Source organism: Filicampus tigris, chromosome 14 (genome assembly GCF_054856515.1).
Source record: "Filicampus tigris isolate MCC_2025a chromosome 14, RoL_Ftig_1.0, whole genome shotgun sequence".
NCBI classification, from domain to species: Eukaryota; Metazoa; Chordata; class Actinopteri; order Syngnathiformes; family Syngnathidae; genus Filicampus; species Filicampus tigris.
In genome coordinates, this window is record NC_141230.1 from 15,524,912 (window position 1) to 15,548,997 (window position 24,086).

The following is a 24,086-nucleotide window of genomic DNA, read 5'->3' on the forward strand; positions in this document are numbered from 1 at the left end:
ATACTCCATCAAAAAAAAAAAAAAAAGTATAAGGGTTCGTTTACACATGGAATAGCTTGGATGGTTGCCTTTAGCCATTTGTTTTAATTAAGGCAGACACATTTGTTATAGCTTTGTTTAAATGAGTGATCACAAATCATATTGAAGTCAGGATCTACTTTCATGACAGGCAAAGACATACCATGCATTTGAATTGAAAGTATGAAAGAAGTTATATACTTTTTGTCACTGCAAAAATCATGTACATAAGTTTTATTTGACAGGGTAAATACAAATAAAAGTTTCATAAAGGCATACTATAGTTTGGTCTCATGCAGTAACACTGGCTGTTCCTGTACTTGGCTTTAATTTTTTTTTTTTTTTTTTTTTTTCAAACCTTTGACTTTTTCAGGAAAGGACAAGATAAGGGGACATTTCTACCAAAATAACCACATAAGTGGCTCTTTGCTGCACAGTGAATAACATACAAAGTGCACCTCCACTATAGTCTCACATCCATATGTTGCTATGGCAACTAACTTGTGCGCTGATGTCATGCACTTTTATGCGCTTTATAATCTCAGACTCAAGTGTCATTGAAAATTCACTCAAGTCCGGTTCAATTTAGATTTTCAGTTCCCGATTTTTGATTTGATTCGATTTTTAAAAAAAATCGCTACCATGCTAGTCTCTATGCGCTAGTGTGGTGCTACAGCCATTCGCAAATGCAATATGCGATGATGTTTGGCGCTTGATGGGCGCAAGTAGCGCTGCCACCCACAATGCTTCTGTTTACGTCACAGAAGGCCCGGATTACCACTGCTACGCATGTGCGTTGCAGACAAGCATCCACTATTAAAATTAACTGTCGACGATTTTGATCGTTGAAGTTGTTGTATTAGTAATCTAATCTTGGCAGTTCTTGTGTAAAGTAATTTAACCAATGTGCGTATGCAGTTTGTGTACAGCAGAGACACGAGAGAGCGGCTATGGTTAACATGGCGTTGCGAATCGATTCTTTTATTTTTTTACATCGATGCATATTTTAAGCATTTACATTGATGTATAATTGATTTTATATAAATCGTTACATTCCTATTACTTACACAACTAATTTTTGGCAAAAGTATTGAGTTTCGCCAAAAGGTAGCCCCGGCAAAATGACACCGTGGTTATGTCTAAATTTGTTCCACTTCTTTGGTGACTCTTTTAAAAAAAAAAGCTGCTGAGCTTTCAGCGAGGGGTCATTGTTTTTACAGGTACATGAGATGCTTTTGCCTTTGTCCTCTTTACTGAACTTGCTGTGTGCTAGCATAGTAATACTTGCAGGTTTCAACTAGGCCTATAGAATGAAAAGAAGTTTTTAATCTCTTCATCCATTTTCTAGACATTTTCATCTTGCTCAGGATCGCAGGGCGCTGAAGCCCATCCCAGCTGACTTTGGGAGAAAGGTCAACTACACAACGGACCAATCCCATTGCACATATCAAGACAAATAACCAGAGCTGGGCATTTTACTACAAATTGAGTATCCGTTATTCGTCATCCGTCAGCAGTGTGTGTACCCTTCCTTTTTTCCGGGGGGGGGGGATAGTAACAACTATAGGCCGGTCTGCCTCTCATTTTAAACGGGTGTCCATCGGCGATCCTAGCTAAATTTTTCACTTTATCCAATATCCAAGCCTCTGAACGATTTGTTTTTTTACTTTGGGTGATGGTAATTGTTTTCAGGCCAGACCGTGTATTTCTAAACTCTTCATCATCGTCCAATGTTTATGACATGATTACACCAAAAACACGACAATGCAAAATATATACCAGTAGTAAGTAGGAAAGGAAATATTTATGCATAACACCAGATAAGCCATTGAACCTTAAGTCCTGCGACTTTAAGTCAATACTACACTGCTGTCATGTTGCAGTAAAATATAATGGAAGGAGTGTATGCTGACAATACTTAAACGACTCAAACGTGCCGATGGCGTCTTCATAAATGTATGTGGGAGAAAATGAAGGATGAGGCAGAGAAGGAAAGAAATAAGAGATAAGGCAAATTACCAGGATAAATATTTTGATAAATCACTAAGGAGGCAGAGAACTGTCGAACACATTCATCCTGCTCAATTGTTCCTCCCTCTATCTGCCTTAACAGAAGGCATAAGGGGTGTGCGTGTGTTTGCGTGTGTGTGAGAAAGACAGAAAGTGAGAGAGCGTGTAAGCGTTTTGTGTGTGTGTGTGGGAGAGACGTTGAGAGAAGTTGCGTCCACACCAACACAAGGTGGACACATGACATTCATGGCTTGACACTAAATATTCTCTGGATATTTCCATATGCTGCACGGTAATTGGGGCTTCCTGGGGGGGCGGATTTCTTCACTTGAGGTGCCAAGGGCGTGTATTCCTTACAGAGAGGCTGATAAATCAACTTCTAATAAGCCAGCTACCATGGAGGTTATATTTATGCCCGCCCACTCCCCAAGGCCAGTGCCCCGAGTCCAGCTCTTGTCTCACATGCATGCATACACATGCTTGCGAGAGGAGAACTGGATTACATTTACATACAGATGTCGAATTGATATTTAGAATTGTATTGATCACTGCCATTGGGTATGGAACGGAACTCGCTTTTTGTTGGCACAACAACCATAGTGACGCTACCTTTTGAATTGTACTTGTTTGTTGAATTAATAAGCATTGTACACTACATTCAACTGCCTATTGACTTGTTTAGGGAAAACCACACCGCATTGAAAATATCTAATGGAGTGAGACATGACAATGTACAGGAAAAACTAGGGATAATGTGGGTCTCCATATCTTATTCTCAACATGTGGCTGTTGGCTACGGTGAGTATGCAGTTTACTGCTATATCTTGAACTAAGGCACAGCAACACGGTTAGCTAACGTTAGCACGTGTGGTTTCTTTCGTCATTTCTAGCTGTGAATCCTCAAAAGATAAACGGGGCGCTGTGTGACAGAGTAGGTTGATTGGAATCACCACTGACTGTGATATTATTTGTACTTCCTGGTAGGAACTGTTTTTTGCTTGTGTAAATGCATTTACAGCGAATAGAGACCGAATAGCGAATAGCAAGCCATGCAGTGGAAAAGACTTGACTCTGCTACGATTTTACACTGTGGATGTGGCTGACATCTCCTTCCTGCCTACACAATCGGTGGTGGGGACATGAGCCAGATAGAAATTTACTATTTCAGACTAGGGTGGCAAGCTAGACTGATGTACTGCTTGGAGGAAAGGTAGCTAAAGGGAATTGTAGCTCAGCACTTCAGCACAGTGGTGATCGCCATTGATTCATTCAAGACTGTCACCTTCCCCCTCCTCACACCACCCCAACCAGTTCATCGAGGCCCCCGGTCTTTCAGCTCATCTAATTTGTATGGCTGTTGTTGTTATTAGTGTTTCTGCAGCACAGCGCTTTGGTCTCGGGCCATGGACAAACCGCTTTATGATGCCGCGCCTAATAAACATCATTGGGATTTTCCCTGGCTGGTAATTAAGTGTGAGGATAATTTGTCATAGTTAGTTAGAGCATGGTGCGATGCCACGAGAGGGGCTGCCTAGAAGGAGCTGGTGGCTGAGAAGGCCAGCAGTTTCATGCATTCAACTCATTCATAACTACAGCTGCAAATTGATCCTGGCGCCTGCTGGGCAGCAAGGCAGAAGGCCATCACAGGTCAAGGAAGAAAAGACGTCATCTTTAATAGAGTTTGACTTTAACAATCTAGAAAAGTTTGACGTAAATGTTTTAGAAGTTCTAATTACTAATTTACTCTGCATACATGACAACAGGTCCAGAACTATAGTACAATACAAAGACTGTTTTCCGGCAGCGAAGGTGGTGTCGATGTTGAAACTGTCAGTCAAACCTAAGGACACATCTACAGGTATTGACATTGACTGTTGAAAGTCTTGACTGTGAAAGTACATATATATATTAGATAATGAAAAATGTTGCACGAAACCTACAGGTGTTCTGACAGAAAAAAAGAAAGTTACTGAAGTTCAATCTTGCGAAGTGTTTTATTAAATTGTCTGTAAAAGTGCTGTAGAATGGTTTTAACACTATACGGTCTTAAAATGTGAAAATGGTTACTAGCTAAGAACATTCATTCAAAATTAAGAAGGGCAATAAAGTAGAAATCAAATGTAACTAGTTACATTACTTTGAGAGAGTAATTGAAATAGTTAAACTTCGATTACATTTTCAACATTAAACATGGTAACTCCTAATCGCTACTACTTTTTCAAAGTTATCTTCCCAACACTATGCGCGCCGGTCATTTGGGATCTTAATAAATCAGGTCCTTAAAGGGAAAGTCAACCTAAACATATCTTTTTCAATAATATGTTCTATGCAAGCCCACTAGTTGAAACAAGGCATTCTGATACATATTGCGTTTGTGGAATAAGAGTTAATCCACCCATTTTTAGCCACCTCATTTTGTCACTTCTGTCGACTGTAAATGAACTCACAACTGCTTAGGGCTCAGGTAACGACCAATCACAACTCACCTGTTTTCTGAAGCTGAGCCGTGATTGGTCGTTCCCTTAGCCCTGAGTAGTTGTGATGTCATTTTCAGTCGACAGAAGTGACAAAATGGCCGCCCCCTGCGATAGCTAAAAAGGGGTGGATTTTGCTGCTTAACTCATATTCCACAAATGCAATAATAATAATAATAATCAGAATGCCGTGTTTCAACTACTGGGCCTGCTGGGAGCATATTCTTGAAAAAAATGTGTTTGGGTTGATATCCCCTATAAGAGTCAGTCTGAAGGTAATGAATGGGACTCCAAAAAACAACTCCTCCCACATCATTTTATGTGCATTTTATCCACCGACTTTTTTTCTTTCCTTCCATCTACAAAAGACTGTCTGATTGGAGTCTCAAGTTGCTGTTCTGATGTGACACAGCAGCTGAGAGCCTGACCTGTTTCTGATTGCTTTCAGTGACATAGACAATTACCAAGCTGCTTCCTGTGATTAAAGACCCTGTTTCTAGGACATCTTTTCTGCTCCTGCCGTCTCTTGTAACACTCACACACCTGGCCACCTTTATTTCACCACTCTATCTTTCTGTTGGTATTATGAAAGTCAGCTATGCAATTCACACCAGCATCACCTGTTCTCAGGTCATACTTCTGCAGTCCCTGTAAAGTGTAAAGGACTGTTTCGCCTTAGTAACTTAATAACATTACATATGGGAATATTTCCAACATAAGATTGTAGAGATTATCAGTGTCAATTGTTAATTCCGTTTTTTTTTCTTCTGTATGTTCTCTATTTCAAGGGCCCCACTGACTTCTAGTAATATTTATCCAAAAAACCTTGACAGAATTTCATACTATACATTTGTACATGTTTTCAATAGTTTTTCTGATTAAAACTTTAGTTATTCTCTTCTTTCTAGTTGTTTGTTTTTCTTAGTTTTTGTTCTTACAAATGTTTACTTTAAATAATGAAATATTTATCCAGAGTTCATGTTTCCAATTCATAATGGGTGAAGATTCAGTTCAACCATTGCATTGGATGACAACGTTAGATTGTTATCTCTGTTATTTCCTCAATTTCCTTTTTTTTTTTTAAATTAACTTTTTTTATATGTCATTACCGTTATGTAGCCCTTTCTCAATATAACTTTTTAAAATCACCTTTACTGGTCTTGTTTTTTAATGGAACAGACCTCAATACAGATTTTATTTTGAATCCCAACGTTGGGCAATGTACAAGTGGACATAGACTGTAAAATTTGCAGCCTTGATCTACAGTAATTGACTTACTTTATATGAGAACATCTGCTACACTTCAGTGACTCACTCTTTGTCAGGTAATTTAGTCCCTTTTCATCCTGCCAACCCTTTTTTTGTCTTCTATTCACATCCCCATGCAATCATCTTCCCATTCTCCTACTTCTCATTTTATATTCCCTTCCACCTTCTTCTGTTTCTGTCTTTTCATTTGTCTCTGTCCGGCTCCTCTCTGCTTACATTCATATCAGTCGTTTATTTCCCTTTTTTTTTTAAAGCCCTCTCCTGTTTGAAGACTCTCCTTTTAGTCAGCAGACTTATGTAGGACCAACCAACTAATTGCGGTCATATGGCAGAGTAGTTTTTCTTTCACTGAAATATATGATCTCCAAGTACTTGGATGATATGGAAGGATGATCTATTTTTACCTTTCTCTGCCAGTTTCAGCACGTATAAAGTATGCATGTCGTGGAGATTGATGTTTGTGCATATATAGATATATAAATCACAGAATACAGAAAAGGTTATGCCTGACAGGAAATTATCACAGGCTATATAGTTTCTGATGCATGTGGAGAGTACGAATGGATTGTTTGTGTATGTGTGTGTGTGTGTGTGTGTATTTGCAAAGAAACCCATCACAGCCATAACAAATCATATATGGTAACCTCACGTATTTACCAGCACCATCTGCATTTTAATATCTAAGACTAATTTATATTTGGCTGCAGTGCATTATTACAGAATTCTTACTAACCCTCCCAACAAACTGGAATTCACATGCTTGCCTCTTTTCTGCTGATGGCAACTATATGCTAATAGTGTTTTCCGTTCACCTTTCCAAATCCCCCATCATAGAGTTTTATGTGAATGTGTCTTGGGAAGCTTGAGTATGAACATACTGGGAGGAGACATGTACAGTTAAGTTTGCCTTTAATTGATTAGTTTAATTTATTTCAATTCATTTATGATATGAGCCCTTTTCTTGAGTTTGTGTACTTCTGGAGGCTTTTCAAAAACACAGCAATCTTTCTGTGTAGTGCAACACATTACACCGTTTCAGATATCAATGAATGAGGGTAATCTTATAATCAATGTTACTTTGACAAAACTACAGTAATGTGTAAAATTTCAGCCTCATGGTCAGATGAATTTGCATTGAACCAATATTTTCAGCAACATTTGGAGTTGGAATTATTATGAGTGCCTAACTGATTGGAAATTTTACAGTGACCTTGTTTTACATATGTGACAGTTACGAAGCATCTGCAACTCAACCTGTATTATATAGTTATGCGTAATTAAAGATGAGAGGGATTTTAAAGGATCCATCTACCCGTTTTCACACTGCTTATCCTCATTTGGGTCACTGGTGAGCTGGAGTCTATCCCAGCTGACTGTGTGAGAGGTAGGGAAAACACTGCACTGGTTGCCAATCGATCACTTGGCAGTTTAAAAGATGTTTTTTTGTTGTTGTTTAAACACATTAACTTCACCGTGGTTAAGACATGGGCGATTGTGGTTAGCACATCTGCTTCACAGTTCTGAGATTGGGGGTTTGAATCTGGGATCTGGGGTCTGTTTGAAGACCCTAAAGTGTCCATCGGTGTAAGTGTCAAAGGTAGTTTGTCTAATTTTACCCTGTGTTTGTCTGGCGACCAGTGAAGGGTCTCCTGATTCTACTATGACAAGGAAAAAGGTATTTTATGCATACCAGGCACATACAAAATTACATACATATTCCAGCCAGCATCGTGTAAATGTATACTGCTATAAACAACTCATCCATAAAAATAAATAACCCAGGTAGAACAATCCCAAGCCACTTAAGAGCAAGGAAGGAGCCTCAGGTTCCAGACTCCATTGGGACCAGATCCTCTTTTTTTTCAAACAGCTATTCAATCAAGCCAAAATCAAAACAAACATGTCCTTAAAAATTACACACACAAAAAAATTATCGACCTGACTCCAGCTCCCTAAAGCACTTTAAAAAGCTGTAGCGAGTATATTAACCTAGTGTATATTAGCGCTGTCTTGTAGCCAGGGGACTTACTGTGTGTCTATGCATTGAACTTGGGGAATCTTAATGAAATAAAAAGGCTAGGTGTGACATTGTGTTTACCTGCAAAGACTGCCGAGCTGTCCCTGGACACACACAGAATAATGCATTTAATGTGTTGTGGCTGTATGAGAAAATGTGTTTTTCCCCAAACTCCCTTAACAGCAGAGGAGCAGAGGGTGGGATGGAGCCAGAGAACAAAGATGACAGAAAACTGTACACTAGAGAAGAACACGAGGCGGGAGAACACAAAAAAACTGTGTTTGCAAATTACAAATTAAAAGCCTTCACATTCTACACACCATACCATATCCCATAGGAAACATGGTCCTTTCAACATAAAAACTCTTATTAAGAGAATCCAGGTAGTAAGAAAACCCTCATTAATTTCCTGCCATTATTTACAGAAATGGCTTAGAAAAAAAGAGATGGTCCAGCTAAACTAATCGCACTGCCATTTTGAACCAACATAATAAAACCTATAATGAGCGTAAAGCTACAAGCAACAACAGTAATAATTATGCATTTAAAATTTATGTAAATTGAGTATTGAAGAGTACATCACTCTGCTAAGTTGCTAACATTTCACATGAATAACTGTGTGAAATACGATTATGTTCTTAATCATCAGGCTAAACTATGATTGAGAAAGGTAAAATAGCTTACAATTGTTGTATAATTTATAGGCCCCGAGTGACAATAAATTAATCTCCAGGCGCTTTTCATGTGGAGCTGGTTTGGGGCACACTCCTAATCCACTCAAGAGAGCCAACAGATCCCCATAAGAACATTTTGGCAACAACAGCAAAGAATTTACACTCCCTTTAAAAGAAGAAACCTTGAGCAGACCAAGACAAACCCTAAATGCTCTTCTTGGTCATATAAAATAACAGCTGGATCAAATTCACAGGATAGATTGATTTACCCAACAAACCACAACAGGTGAATGGGACAGAAAATAAAGTTGGACATTCACCTGCAGATAAGCAAGCCAACCAGTCAAACGGCCTTGCAGAAGCAATATCCCCATTAAAAGCTAATGAGGTGTTTCCCTGGATCAGGGTCTGGGCAATCCATCAAATCCCAGAGCAAGATTTATGTTTGAGTTTTCCTGAAAACTAACAAATACAATGGACTAAAACAGGCCCTCCTGGCTTGAGACGAAAACGTATCTGTCGACAAAGCCACGAGTCGGCCCCATCATGGACTGCTCTTTTCCCATCAGTTTATACCTGAGGCAATAGACTCATTTCTTTCTATTGGTAAAGACATGACATATGCTTGCAATATTAGAACAAACAATGCCATAAAAAAAAACCTGCTGACTACTTAATCATTGCATTTACTCAACATTAATTAAATTACCACGTCACTTAGAGCTTGTTAGACTGAAATCTCACACTTTAAGATTTGTAATTGAACATCTGCTCATGTATCTTCTTCAGAGAGCAACAGATTTTTAGAGATAACTGGTAGAGGTGTGATTAGTGCAGTTGAAAAGAGAGCCAAATTTAAAAAGGTTTAAAAATGGCATTTACTGAGGAGAACTCCTAATATATGTGGAAGATACCATATGGATGAAATTATGTCTTTGGTGTGCTTTTTATGATGAAAGTTTAACAATGGAGAAGTGACTCAAGGTTATTACGTTTTACAGTGTTTTGGGGAGGCAGGTGCGCAAGCCCCAAAAAGGGCAACCATGATCAAATTATTCAGAAAAATAAGAAAAAAAAATATTGTTTTGCGTTTTTTGTCCACAGAGTCAATTAAAAAAAAACATAAACAAGGGAGGTGAAGGAACACTATGGTATGGTGGATATAAAAAGTCTACACACCCCTGGCAGCTTAAATGGCAGCTTTTTGTGATACACACAAATTAGATTTATTCAGTGTTGATTAAAGGCCATTTAAATGATGGCAGGTGCGCGCTTACTTTGAATGAGTTTAAATGTGACAGCGCACAGCCACATCACACTTGTGCCTACAAACTTGTTTGTTCTTACTTTCCCTTTTGAAAACATTTCTTTATTTAGAATGAAGATGAAAAAGTTATAGGTCACAATAAAAGTGAAAAAGGGTTTTAAATGATTCAGACTCACCGCGCTGATCTGTGCTGACCGTAATGATGGCAACCTGTCGAGGAAATGAGCTCATGTCTGAAACGCCGTTGAGTGATTCGATCTCAAAGGTATAATTAGCGTGCGCTGAGAAGTCCATGACGGTGACAGAGGCGGTGGTCAGGCCTAACGGTTGTGGTAGGAAACGCAGCTCCTCCTCACAAAGCTGGCACTGGCCGGGCTCTGGACCACAGCGTTTACACTGGACGTTATAAGTGAGATCTCGGCGACCCCCGGTGTCACTGGGGGGTGACCATTCCAGCATGAGACATGTGTCATTGAGGTTGAAAAGTAAGTTACGTGGAGGAGATGGAGGACCTGTTAAAAAAAAGAAAGAGAACAGATAGCACTATGGGTATTTAGGACTAATACGTAATCTATACAAAGAAAGCATTTATTGATTTTTTTTTTTTCAAAAAGTTGAAAAAGTACAAGTCGTGTACTCTTTGGAAGCCTTCGCCAGGTATACATTGTTTAATATAAAGCTTCACTTTGTTTTCTACATCTTAATCTTACCTTTAATGAATGGTTTTGGTGCCAGTACGACAATGATAGTATACCTAAAAAAAAACTTGGAGAAGGAACACATCTGCCAAGGCTTAAATGTATTGTGTGTGAATATCCATTAAACCTTGTTTACGTTTTTTACTTATTAATGACAGCATAACTATTGATTTCATATAGCCACAGTTTAAAGATGAAGATTTTTTTGGGCCAAATTACAATGATTATTTTGTTTTTCCTGAAACAACACACATCCAAATGCTTCTACGTTAAGTACGGTAATACTTAGTTTACTTTCTGGGCCAGAAATTCATGGGCAAACCTTCGAAACATCCCATCCCAACACCAACAAAAATGGAAAAAGTTGTTTCACAAATGCAAATAAACAGACAATCAAAGTCAATATACACAGTGCATAAGCTTGTAGGTGGGGATAAAGATGAAGACCAAAGAAGCATAATAATACAAATTAAAATAGTAATCCAAAATACTCCCTCATAATTGTTACTGAGTTCTTAAAACATGGTCTATTCTGTAATTGCAGACATCTCACTAAGGCATTCTTTTAGCGTAACCAAGCTACTTGGCGATTCTGGGCAGAAAGAACCTTGAATGTCTGACTGTCAGTGGAACACACGTAAGTGAGAAAAGAACAGGACCTAGAATTGACCCTTGGGGCATAGTGCAACTGAATTCTAAAAGCTCTGCCCAATTATGAACAAGTTTTTCCCGAAGCGCAAAGTTAAAAGGTTAACAAGTTTTTTCACTGCTGTACAACAAATCCATCCATTACATTTTTTCGCCTCCCTCTCATTTGAGTGTTTAAGGTATTTTTGTTCTCCCTGGATGCGGTGTTTGTGCATCAGAGTAAGCATTGTGCTGTAGCAGGCAGTCAGCCGTCATCAGGGTGGAGTTAAAAGGCCTGCGAGATTTGAACATTCCTTTTTTGCCAAGCTCACAGTCTGCCAAGACAATGCAATGTTTCCCTGTCCCTTAGCAAACCCTCCATCCCGCTCTACCTTTGCTTGAAATCTCAGCTGACAGCAACGCTCCTCCTCCACTTCTGTCAGTGTATGTCCATTCTTCCCCTCGCTTTATCTGCCCCTGCCTTTATCGGCCATCATCGCACCTCCTCTATTCTCTCCTCTGAGCAGAATCCACCCACCTGGCCCCCCAATGGATCAACCCCACTGCCATCAATCAGCCTCTATTCTCCTCCAGAGGGAGATTGGGATCAGTATCCTCCTTTCTTTCTTCCTTCAATGTCTACTCCACCCATGTTTCCTCCACCTTTATCTCTTCTCTTGTGATATCCTTTCTTCCTTCCAATATTCAGCTTTCAAACTGCATTTCATTTTAATTTTACCCAAATGATGTATTCTTTGGCCCTATTTCTAAAAATAATGAGTTGTTGTTGGTAACCATATACTTCTTTCCTTATCTAGCATATGTAGTATAATGTAGCATCGACGTGATTTTGTGGAGCTCCACCAAAAACCTGCGGATGCGGATGAGGTGCAATATTAATATAGAAGCCAATCATTTCTGCATATTTCCTCTTCAAGTACTGAAACCTTGCAGATCAAACTCAGAATCCTTTCCCCCCAATGCATAGCACAAATCATACACTCTCCATCCATAGAAAGATTTCAGTGATAGTCCCCCGTCTATATAAATGACAGCTAAATGGCGTTTTAATTAAAAGGGAATAAGTCTAATTAAACTTTAATTTAGTGCAAATATTACTTTGTAATTACTATCCATGAATCAATGACGAAGATGAGGCAGCCAATCCACATGCAATTAATTTGATTATCTATTGTACACTTTGACACCGAACAGATACGTGTTAAATATCAGAAAGATCATCCAGAGTCACAGGTATTAACAAGTTGTGGTGTTTCACGTCAATCACAATTAGCCACGTTAAAGCAATCTAATAATTTTTTCACAGTATTAGACATGACTCACAGGTGAATAGAGGTACGTGATTATCTACTGTGATGAAAAAATCAGCAATGTAGATTACAGTGGTAATGCACACCTATCAGAGGCGGAGCCAGAACGTGGCTTTTGAGTGGGCCTGAATAAATCAGGTTGGGCCTGAATATTTCTCTCAGAGCGCAATCCTTCTGTCCCGCCACATCGTATATTCGAATAAAATGCCAAACTGAATAATATGAAGTTCAGATCTTCCTTACACATCAACAACTATGCCAATTCTTGATATTCATCCATCCACCCATCCATTGTCTATACCGCTTATCCTCACAAGGGCCGCGGGTCGTGCTGGAGCCTATCCCAGCTGTCTTCGGGCAGTAGGCGGGGGACACCCAGAATTGGTTGCCAGCCAATCGCAGGGCACACAGAGACAAACATAATTATATAGAATTATATGATGAAAATAATCATGATTCTTATTACGACTGTGATAGCAATGTCTTAGACGAAAGCATTGCTGTGTTATTTATTATTGTAAGGTAATGTAACTAAAAAATGAGTACCAAAAAAAATGTATTATCGTTGAAGATAAGGTAATCGTTGTCCTATTAAATTGAGCTTTTTTGTTGGTTGTCAATTATCAATTTGATTATGTCATCATACCACTATAATTTCGAAATACATACGCAAACAGTCTGAGTAACAAATAACTAATATGGGTAAAAACCGAAACGTAAAACAGTTCAGTGAGAACTCCTAGTAAGTAGTAACATTGCCCCCAACTGTGCATTTTTCTACACCGTCTTGGGCGGGCATTTGCAGGAGGAAATGTCCGTGACGAGACGAAGAAAAGATACATTAAGGTTTAGACGTGCCTCGGGAAATGTAGCTTCTGTGGACGCTACTGCGCTATGTGATTCTCAAAAGTAACCTCTCGGACCCTATTTGATGTTAAAATAGCGACATCGTGATCACACTTACTGAGAAATTTGGTTATACTCATAATATCATTAATACGCAACGTTGCTACTTTTAAGTATTAAGATACAACATACTCACGTGTGCAAGCCATAGTTGGAGGATCTTTCCCGGCTCTGAAATATCCCACTTCACATCGGCAGACTGCAGCACCTTCTCCATAGCTGAAACTATTTAGCGGGCACTTTGAACACTTGATGTTGCCAGCAAAAGCCTTGTAGAAGCCTGGCTGGCATGCTGAATGGGACAAAAAAAAAATACAGAAAATAAAAACAGGGGAGTGAGTAAAATTAGACAAAAAGATGGAAAATATGATAACAGTACACGCATTAAAGAGTCATACTTGAACACTCAAGTGTGATAATCAAAGCAGCAAGGCTTCCAAAGTGGTTGAGTTTGAGCGTTATTTATACATGTAAGACAATTCATCCCCCAAATTTGTCAGGGTTGTCAGAGTCAGTCTATTTTACAGCTTGATTATAGAGTTACCGACAAAAAACAGCTTGAAGGTCCTGGATCACGATAATGGGGTTTAACTGTTTCAAAAAGGCTGTTAACGTAAATTGTTGCGGAGTACTTCCACAATTCCCTCCAAGCTTTAAAAACCAAAACAAATTTGAACAGAGTTATTTGTCAAAACTATAAATCACAAAAAATTTATATTTATATATATATATATATATATATATATATATATATATGAATCTTTAGATGGACGTTCAATCAACTGTTCACTTATTTTAAACATTGGAAAAGTGTTGGTTTTCAAAAAGAAAAGCAGTTAATTGCTGTGACAAAAATGGTCACACAAACACAAGATTGTATCACAATGAATAGCGTCATGGCTTACGGCATGCCAAGGCTCCTGTCATCATTAACCTTGTATACCACTGTGTCCTTGAGTCACAATCCGTCTGTCAACCCCGACCCCCTCTATACGAGATCCTTTTGACTCTGTCAGCCTAATGGGGCCTCTGGTCGACCTTTCATGAACTGAGGCGATGTTTCTTTTAAACCCTTGTAACAACATTCTGCCTCAATTTGTCTGGTCAGACTCTACTCCAGGGCCACAGTGGTGCTACATTGTGGCTGACCATACATCAACTGAGAACTCACACAAACACACACACATACGTGGTTTCAAATGCATATCCCCACAGACTGTACTGTAATTGCACACTAAACTCAGACAGATTGCGAAATGAGTAGGGCATACATCGTAAATGGAAAAAGCCCCAAAATTAATTATACACACACATATATGTATATATATATATGAATACTTTTTAATGTAAAATAATGACGAATGCTGAGGTCTCCATTTTTTTTTTTTTTTTTTTTTTAACGTATTATGTTGACCCACCCTGAGCAAGGAGACCTTAGTGGAAGAGAAGAGTGAGTCTGAGGTGAGCAAAAAACACAAAATAGTCCCTAGTTGAGGGCTGATATAAAAAATTGTGTAAAAAGAATTGTGAGACAGTAAGAATGGTAGAGCGGGGTCGAGCAGTGACCGAAGGGTCATTGGTTCAAATCCCGGCTATGGCTGTCTGCTGTCAAAGGGTCCTTGGGGAAAACACTAAGCCCTAAATTGCTCCCAGGTTGGCATCGTAAATGAGAAACCTTTCTCCACTGCTTTGCCTGGTTGAATAAAGAATAAATAAAATAAAAAAAAAAAATAAAACTAACACTAAGTCGGGTCTCCATTTATTTAATTCTGTGAATGGAGGCTGGCATACTGTTCCACACAAAACCTCAATCAAAGCAATCAATAGAGAGAGACTATACTATAAATTGTACAAATATCTCATGAAACCCTTAAAAATACTTTTCATCCCTCTCAAGACTTAAATATAACTTTTGGCTGCCATCATGTTATAAGAACACGGTTGTTTTGTATGTATCACTTGTGTATTGTCATAAATTCTGAAACAAACTAATCACAAAACTTTTTCACGTCTTAGTGACCTTAAAAAAAGAATTCCAGAATAAAGGCACTTACACACTGCACTGTTTTTGCAGCGCCCACAGTGGGGTAGGACGCAGCACGCCATGGCACAGGGAAGGTTTTTCTCCATTTTCTTCATGCTGTTTTCAATGTATAACTTTGCCATCCCTGCTGTCACTCAAATCTTTCTCCCTCTCTTTCCCTCCGATTGCATGCGCCAAGAACGTCTGAATGTGCTGCTGCCAGAATTAATGTTTCAGTCAAAAAAACAAAACAAAACAAAACAAAATGCACCGGCCACACTGGCGGCCCACCTTGTGCGCCACCAGCCGCCGTTAACACATACACAATGAACGGGGTCGATCGATGCCGCATCGCACTGTATGAAGTGCAGTGTTAACGGGTCTTAATTGTGGTTTGAAATTGATTTTTAAAGCCCCCACCATTCCCATTAAATCCAAACATAGAGTATCTTATCTGTGTGGGGACAGATCTGGCTGTCAGCTCTGTAACTGACAAAAAGAGATCCAACTGACTTTTAGAGAGCAGCCCTTCTGCACATCTTGGAGGTGAGCACATTTGAGCTGGGTACAAGAAAACAGTTTTCTGACTCACTGGCCTTTGGGGCCCCGGTCAACCATTGGCCCTCAGCCCAAGGTTAATGGGATCTGGAAGTCATCCAGAACATCCTCACAGCCCTAAGTCGTGCACCATAAGATGTTGTTGTGAGGCATTCCAGTGCCATGATATCTTCACTTATACTTACATGGAAATTTTTGCCAAACTAGTGGATTGGCCATGTTTAAATAATTATTTGACATGAAAGAAATAGTGTATGCTCATAAAACTTATGGGATGCCAAGCAACTCAAAGACATCATTTTGAAGCAGATTCAAATGAATCAAATCATTCAATGGAATGGGTAAGAAGGAAAAATAAATACATTTCCATGTTTGACATTTTATAGTTATAACAACATTCTTTGTAGTGATCATTAAGGTTACTGAAAGTGCAAGGATTTATACATTTGGAAACCAGGACAGTTGATCTATTTACCACCCATTTCCACCCATGTGGGAAAAAAACAAAAACAAACAAATCTCATCTTTCTTCTTTTGACATGCATGTAGGTGGCATTGATTTTCTTGTCTTGGCAGAAACAAAAACAAGCATTCTTCCCACGTTGTTAAACTGATGATTTTATTGTTTCTATAAAATCAATGAGCATTGTCATACATTTTAATAATATCACTTCCATTTACCTCTGGCCATCATTGCAATCAAGTCCTGTGTCATAAGTGGTAAAATGCATGCGTAATATGCAGGTTTATTGTTAGCATGAACAGTCTTTGCAGCCGATGGGTGGTGAATTCTTCTCCCGGTGGTCAGCGAAGGAGAACAATTCCAAGAGGAGCACAATTCTGCAGCATTTACTTGCAGAACCACATCAACAAATGTTGCAGAATAGTTCAGCTCTTGAAATCAAAAGCAGTGTGGTGAGGAGGCGATGCAAATGATAATAGATCGCTACAGAGATGGCAGCACCAGAAGCTGATAAAAGCCTCAAACTATAGAAAACCAATATGAAATGTAACTTGCATTTCTTCATTTTTACTTAAAAGGGAAGTCAACCCAAACATATTTTTTAAAGAATATGCTCTGTGCAGGCCCACTGGTTGAAACACAGCATTCTGATTAATATTGTGTTTGTGGAATATGATTTAAGCAACAAAATCTATCCGTTTTTAGCCATCTCCGGGGGCGGCCATTTTGTGACTTCTGTCGACTGAAAGTTACATCACACACCCTCAGGAATCAGATAACGACCAATCATAGCTCAGCTTAAGAAAACAGGTAAGCCATTTTCAGTTGACACAAGTGACAAAATGGCTGCCAACTGAGATGGCTAAAAACGGGTGTATTTTGCTGCTTAACTTTTAACTCAATTAATCATACTGCCTTGTTTCAACTAGTGGCCCTGCATAGAACATATTCTTGAAAAACACATGTTTGGGTTGACTTCACTTTAAAGCGGAAGTCAACCCAAACATATTTTTTCAACTCATGAATGTAGTTTTTCTTGAAAAACATATGTTTGGGTTGACTTCACTTTAAAGCTGAAGTCAACATAAAGCGGAAGTAAACATATTTTTTTCAAGGATATGTCCCCAGCAGACCCACTAGTTGAAACACAGCATTCTGATTAATTTTGCGTTTGTGGAATATAAGTTAAGCAGCAAAATACACTGGTTTCTAGCCATCTCTGGGGGCGGCCATTTTGTCTTCTGTCGACTGAAACTGACAAAACAACTGCTCACAATGACCAATCACGGCTGATCTGTTTTCTGAATCTGAGCCGTGATTGTTTTTTGCAAGCAGTTGTGATGTCATTTTCAGTTGACAGAAGACAAAGTAGCCGCCCCCAGGGATGGCTAAAAACGAGTGGATTAACACTTATTCCACAATATTTATCAGAATGCCTTGTTTCAAGTAGTGGGCCTGCATAGAACATATGCTTGGGTTGACTTCCTGTTTAAGGCAAAAATTACAGCTGTTTTAAGGAACGTATACAACACCACATACAGTACCCCGTTACTTGCAGTTAGGCTATTCTGATTTTGCAAAATCAGGATTCTATTTAAAAAATACCAAATCCTCTATAATTATTTCTGAGCTCCAGATAAATGTTTGTGGTTGAATCACCTCGATGGCTTTGCGGTTTAAAGCCACCAAACCCAAAAGATGATGAAATATCGCCCATATTTGATAGAATCTCTTGAGGTGGCACTCTCGAACCAACCCTTAAATAGTTTTTCCATGCAATCAGGAGTGATGCCCTCAACACTCCAATGCCTGGGCCTCTCTGCTACACGAACACCCTCCTCCCCCACCGCGGTTTCATTAACCGATGTGAGTGCAAGCTCTGATTTGCACTTGAGAATTAGTTTGCCCCACAACACATCTCTGCTGAGGTGTTGGGAATGGTGTTATTTAGTTTGTGAAAAAGAGTTGGCTCTGCATGAGTATTAGTTGTTCAACCGTTTGTTAGCTGTATTAGTGCTGCTTTAAAGCTTAAATCCAATATTGTCTTTTCCTCCCACGTACATGCATATGAATGTGGTCTACATGCTATTTTTTGTCATTATTTGCAGCACATTCAACATTCGTGTACAGCGTGTTTGTTTTTGGTTACTGCCTTCATACCTTGCTGTTTTCAAGTGGCAGTCATGAGTTACTCTGCAAAGTGCCGGGTGATCACAGGGCAAGTAAATGAGTATTGAACCAGTGTCTTGGTTTGTTGGGATGTATGAGGACAGGTAAAGGACACAAACAGCAGCCAGAAGCTGAAAGCACAATCTGGTCGATATTCAATTGGACAGTGACACAATTTTTGTAATTTGGGATCTTTGCACACCCACGATGGATTTGAAAATAAAGCAAAATGACATAATTGAAACATACACAATCAAAGGGTTGAGCCAATATATACTACCAGTCAAAAATTTGGACACACATTCTCATATTATTGAATGAGAACCCATGTTCAAAATTTGGGATGGTAGTGTACAGCATTCAATATTTAAAGATTATAACAATTTTTATTCATTTTCACAGGCTCCAAAGTATTTATTTGGACAGCCAGCTCTATTGTTATAGTCAGTTGACAGATTGTCATATTATGCAGTCACGATCCAAAGAGAGATCTCAAGTTTGAATAAAACAAAGCCAACACTTACTGAAATGTTCAAGCAAATACGGTAGATGCCTTTGCATAAGTTGTAATTAATGTGACAGTTACACAAATCAATCAAGAGGTAATAGAAACATTCATGCAACAATTTAATTAATAAAAATGAGCACGCAAGGTTGCTAATTTATCATCTGGCATGCCATATTCGCACTAATATTTTCTTTTTACAAGGTGTCAAAAATATGTGTAGAACCATACGCCACTTTTTTTGTCCGTTCATATCCAACAGCGCTCGGTTTCCTGTTACAAAAATGTGACATTGTTCATCTGAATCACTGGGCCAATTAACGCCTGTTCTTACTGAGAACTTATACGCTGCTAGGCTGACATAAGGTATTGTGAATTTAGAACTTTGGTTCTTAAAATATGAAGTTTTCTGTTTCATTTTGCCATAGTTATTTAATCTCGATTTATACTATGCGTTTTCACCAGTTTAATTAGGCTACAATCTTGTTGTATGGTGGTTTGTTGAATTTAATCGGGCTTGGCTAAGATAAAATGGTTGCAGGCTCATTATTGGAAAGGTAAGAGAGGCAATAAGCTGTTTTAATTCTGCTTATTTTAAAAAGAAACAGTATTCACAAGGATAATCAGAGCTAATTATCTCTGCCATTGACTGCACTGAGAGTGTAAGCGACTCTATAAAAGATTCAAGCAGTCACACAGAGCTCTCAGCCACCTTAATATAACGCTTTAATGCAAGTTCAGCTTTCAATCTCACTGAAATTATGTTTTAGTGACTGCAATAAGGTATACTACAAAGTGACATATTCCAAACAATCCAGGAGGAGACAAACCCACATTATGCTTCGATTTTGAAGACAGTATAAATGTGAGGGCTGCATGTTAGACCGCGCCCCCTTTTCTGCCCTCGCCCGTCTCGGGTGAGAGCATTCGCGCCGATGGAAAAGCTGCCCAGATCTCCTTATTGTATGATTCCTGAACTTCAGAGATGGTAAATAAAACTGACGAGAAAATTCAATCGATTTGTCTGAGTCTTTATTTATATTGGATACCTTCTTGAAAGATAAAACGAACACGCATTGACTAAGTAGTTGTTTTGTAAATTGCTAATTGGGTTTATGGACTCGAGACCTACAAAACTCAAACAGTAACCCATTCACGCTAATGTCCGCCTGTGGAAGTCATATCATGAGTATGAGGAGAATAATTGGAAATGTTTCATGACAAGGAAACCTTGAGGATAAATCTGAAAGAATGTTTTATGTAAAATAATAATATGTGTGTGTATTTTACCTATACTGCTCTGTGCTGTCATTTTGTTTGCACTTGAGTGAGGTTAGTGTTGTTTATTGACCACCTGTCTGTTTGCACGATATGTTCAGCACATTGCCTCTCAATCGTTGACTATTGCCTGCATAAATTAAGAGCCTCATCCTCAGACAAGCTGAAGTGTTTTGGCCATTTCCTGTGCAACTCAACAAGATTGCCACAATATTAAAATGATCAATTCATTAATGGACACGTGCAGGACATCCTGAGGATGTCTACACACAACAACACAAAAGCTTACCCTCAACAGAAACAAATATAATGCCAAGAAAAAAAAAGAACGTTTCCAGTTCGGATAAAATAGCACAAGAGTAAAGTGATATTTCGTTTTAGAATGATTTTAATGTTACTGAAAAGCACAATTTTTCTTTACGTATATTGTCTGCATTTATCCTGTTCGGCCCGTTTTGAAGCCCTGTGTGATTGTGCTTGACACCCCTGCTCTACATGAACGAATGATCAGTTTTAAGACCTCAAAATCCAGAAGCCCAGTTACGCATGGCATTATTGGCTCGAGATGCTGTGCCAAACCAAATTAAATATCATACAGGCTCTTTGTCAGAGCTGAGCTCCCAATGTCATATGTTAACAATGACATTGACTACAACTACTCATTTATCCTCAGACTTATTGGATTCTATGAGGTGGGCAACATCATTCACTTGATCTAAATATAAAATTTAATGCGGCTCCTCTCTCATTTAACGTCATATAAGTGTACACTTTTACACACAGATGAGTAGTCAGTATATTATTTTTCTCTCTGGTTCTTGTCTGATCTATAGAGTTTAATAGTGTTTAATAAGGCCGACATTACATTGGTATAATCCCACTCTGTCATGCACCGACACACAACCAATTCCATTTCCATCGGCTCAGCTGTTTTCTCTGCGCTCCAAAAGCTAATTTCAATGAACAAAACGAGGCTTCAAATATCAATTATAAATGTGGAGAGGAAGCTGATGGATGCTTCGTTTCCTTAAAGTGGAAGTCAAGTCAAACATAATGTTTTCAAGTATATGTTCTATGCAGGCCCACTAGTTGAAAAAAGGGCATTATGTTTAATATGAAGTATGAGTTAAGCAGCAAAATCCACCCGTTTTTAGCCATCTCAGGGGGCGGCCATTTTGTTGCTTCTGTCAACTGAAAATGACATGATACACCCTCAGGGCTCATATAACGACCAATCATGGCTCACCTGTTTTCTGAAGCTGCTATGATTGGTCGTTATCTGAGCCCTGAGGGTGACAAAATGGTTGCCCCCAGGGATGGCTAAAAACCGGTGGATTTTGTTGCTTAACTCATGTTCCACAAACACAATATTAATCAGAACGCCGTGTTTCAACTAGTGGGCCTGCATCGAACATATTCTTAAAAAAACATGCTTGGGTAGACTTCTCCCTTTAAAGTTACACTATCTCAGAGAGGGCACTGTGATGTGTCAAATGGAAAAAATAACAAGAGTCATGAAAACAACCCTCAAACATTCTTTGCTGCTATGGAGGTACAAAAGCAAGCCCACTGTGTTGTGTTCCAGTCTGTATGTGGCAATGTTACCTCTGGGTGATTAAAAACACACAAACAATGGGAGAGAGAAGAATGTGTGTCCAGGTTAAGACCCTTTTTACAATATACTGTAAGTCAAAGTCTAATGTGTCTTGTGTGATTTATTATACAGCAAGCCTTCCTGCCGGAGGGAGGCACTTTTTGTTCATCTGGAGTTAGTTTTTGCTCGAATGTAGTATTAGATAATTCATTACATTTAGGGTGACATTATTATTTCATTATTAATAAATTAATGAACACCATCACACTGTTTGTTTATTTTTTGCCGCAGAACTCTCATATCTTCCCCGAAGAATGTGTCATTATTGAAATTCGGTACTTAATTTCGACTTGTGTGGAAAGAACCCTTTGTTTTAGGACACCTCTCAAATGTGGCTTTATCTTGTAGTGTTTCTTGCTGACTGCGAGGGAGACTAATGGTGTCTAATTTACAATGATGTCATCCCTCTCAGCGACCTGGCTTTCAACCACAAGGTGCCGCATTGCAAGGTGTTGCTTATTTTAGACTGACCTCTGTTGTATATAATGTTGTAAATATTGTTAATGCCCTGGGAGACACTGCTTGGGTAGCTGTAAGGGAGTCTTCTATCAGAGACTGGATAGGTGAGGTAGGTATCACCTTAGGATTTGATACAATTATGATTCGGAGGGATACGATTCTATGCAATTGGTGAGTACTGATTTATCTCCATGCATTTAGAATTATTCATCCAGTAATCAATTTGACTATCCCTTCCTCTTCTATGTCGTGTATCCTCACTAGGGTCCCAGGTGAGCTGGAGCCTATCCCAAAATTTTGAATTGAATTTTGAATCTTCAATTAATCGTAAATGAAACTGATGTTTTGGGATTGTGGCAGGAAACTGGAGTGCCAAGAGAAAGCCAACACCTAACCCTTCTGGAGCACGGATTTGAACCCCCACACTTAGAACTGTGAGGTGGGTGCGCTAACCTTTCCAAAAATTGACATTTAACATTGATTACACTTTATCAGTTAACAGTGGACCAACATATGTATAAACTCATCATCGCAGGAAGATCTCCCGCAATCCTCTGCTCTGCTGCGGCTTGAGTGTCTGTTGTGTTTGTTATGATTTGTGGCCTTTGATGTGAATCTGTTCACCTGCAACAACCATCTTGTTTTTAACATTAGCATGGATTGACGTGGATGAGTCACTGTAACATGCAGTCAGATAAGGACACAGAGTCGCCGTGATGTGAGCTATTACTCATATGGAACCACAGCCACATCTGTCTTGTGGCCGACTTTTCTCATACTAAGTAAGGTGTGTCTGAATTATGCAATATTGTGCTGTGCTGGGTTACTCCCAATAATCTCTGGCTGTTAGTTGACAACCAGCTGTGGCTTTTTACAAATCACACTGTTGTCCCCAGTTTGTGTAATTAGTTTAGTGTTATTGCGTTCACGTGGAACGGAGGGTGTAAAACGTGTTATTGCTTTTTAACTCAACGCAGTGGGGAGACAAATGTGCGCAACATGATCAATAAATCATATCTGAATACATCAGCAACCCTCCAACTGGAAAATTAACTAGTGACTGGTCCTCTGTTCATAATTGAAATTAAGAATGTAATAATATGTGCAGTATAATTTTGATTTCCATTGTATAACATTTAATGACGTGATGTAGTAAATGCACAACTGTGTGGATTATAAAAACAAAAAAGTAAAATGTCACAATATTCCTTAAAGCAGTTCCTTGAGTGAGTAATGTAACGATAAATACTAGTGATGTACCGATACCTGCACGGAGTTTAGTGCTAATACTGTACTTTGCAAAATGCTCTGATACTACTACACTGATACCACTTGACCAGCCTGATTTATATCTTCCGGGTAGGAGCCATATTAGCCGTGTGGAGGTACTTGAAGGTAAACACAAAGGACAACACTTTTATCCGATTGCAAATTATGCTCTGCAAAATGGTTAATGCCTTCATGGAGGGGTGCCGTGACGGGCCAGGCAGGCAACAAGTAGCACCGAAGGCTACTTAGTTGGTCCTGCAAGTATCATATCTATGTGTATATAATCTCAAAGATGAATCCATGCAAGTCTCAGTACACAAAGCCCTTTAGAGTGAAATTGCTAGTGGCTCATTGAAATGATTAGATTGTGGCAATTAATTCTAGAACTAATGCATATTACTCTTCATGGAAAAGACA

General features: G+C 39.0%; 1 protein-coding gene across 2 annotated transcripts in view; it reads right to left on the reverse strand.

Moving 5' to 3' along the window:
• LOC147136524 (ephrin type-A receptor 6-like) overlaps positions 1-24,086 on the reverse strand; it is a 142,252-nt gene that overhangs the window by 37,817 nt on the left and 80,349 nt on the right. For both annotated transcript variants that reach the window (XM_086051083.1, XM_086051084.1), the window contains 2 exons: positions 13,428-13,583; positions 9,906-10,241 (listed from right to left, as the gene is read on the reverse strand). In XM_086051083.1, the coding sequence (XP_085907209.1) occupies positions 9,906-10,241; positions 13,428-13,583 (492 nt within the window). The remainder of the gene's footprint in view (positions 1-9,905; positions 10,242-13,427; positions 13,584-24,086) is intronic.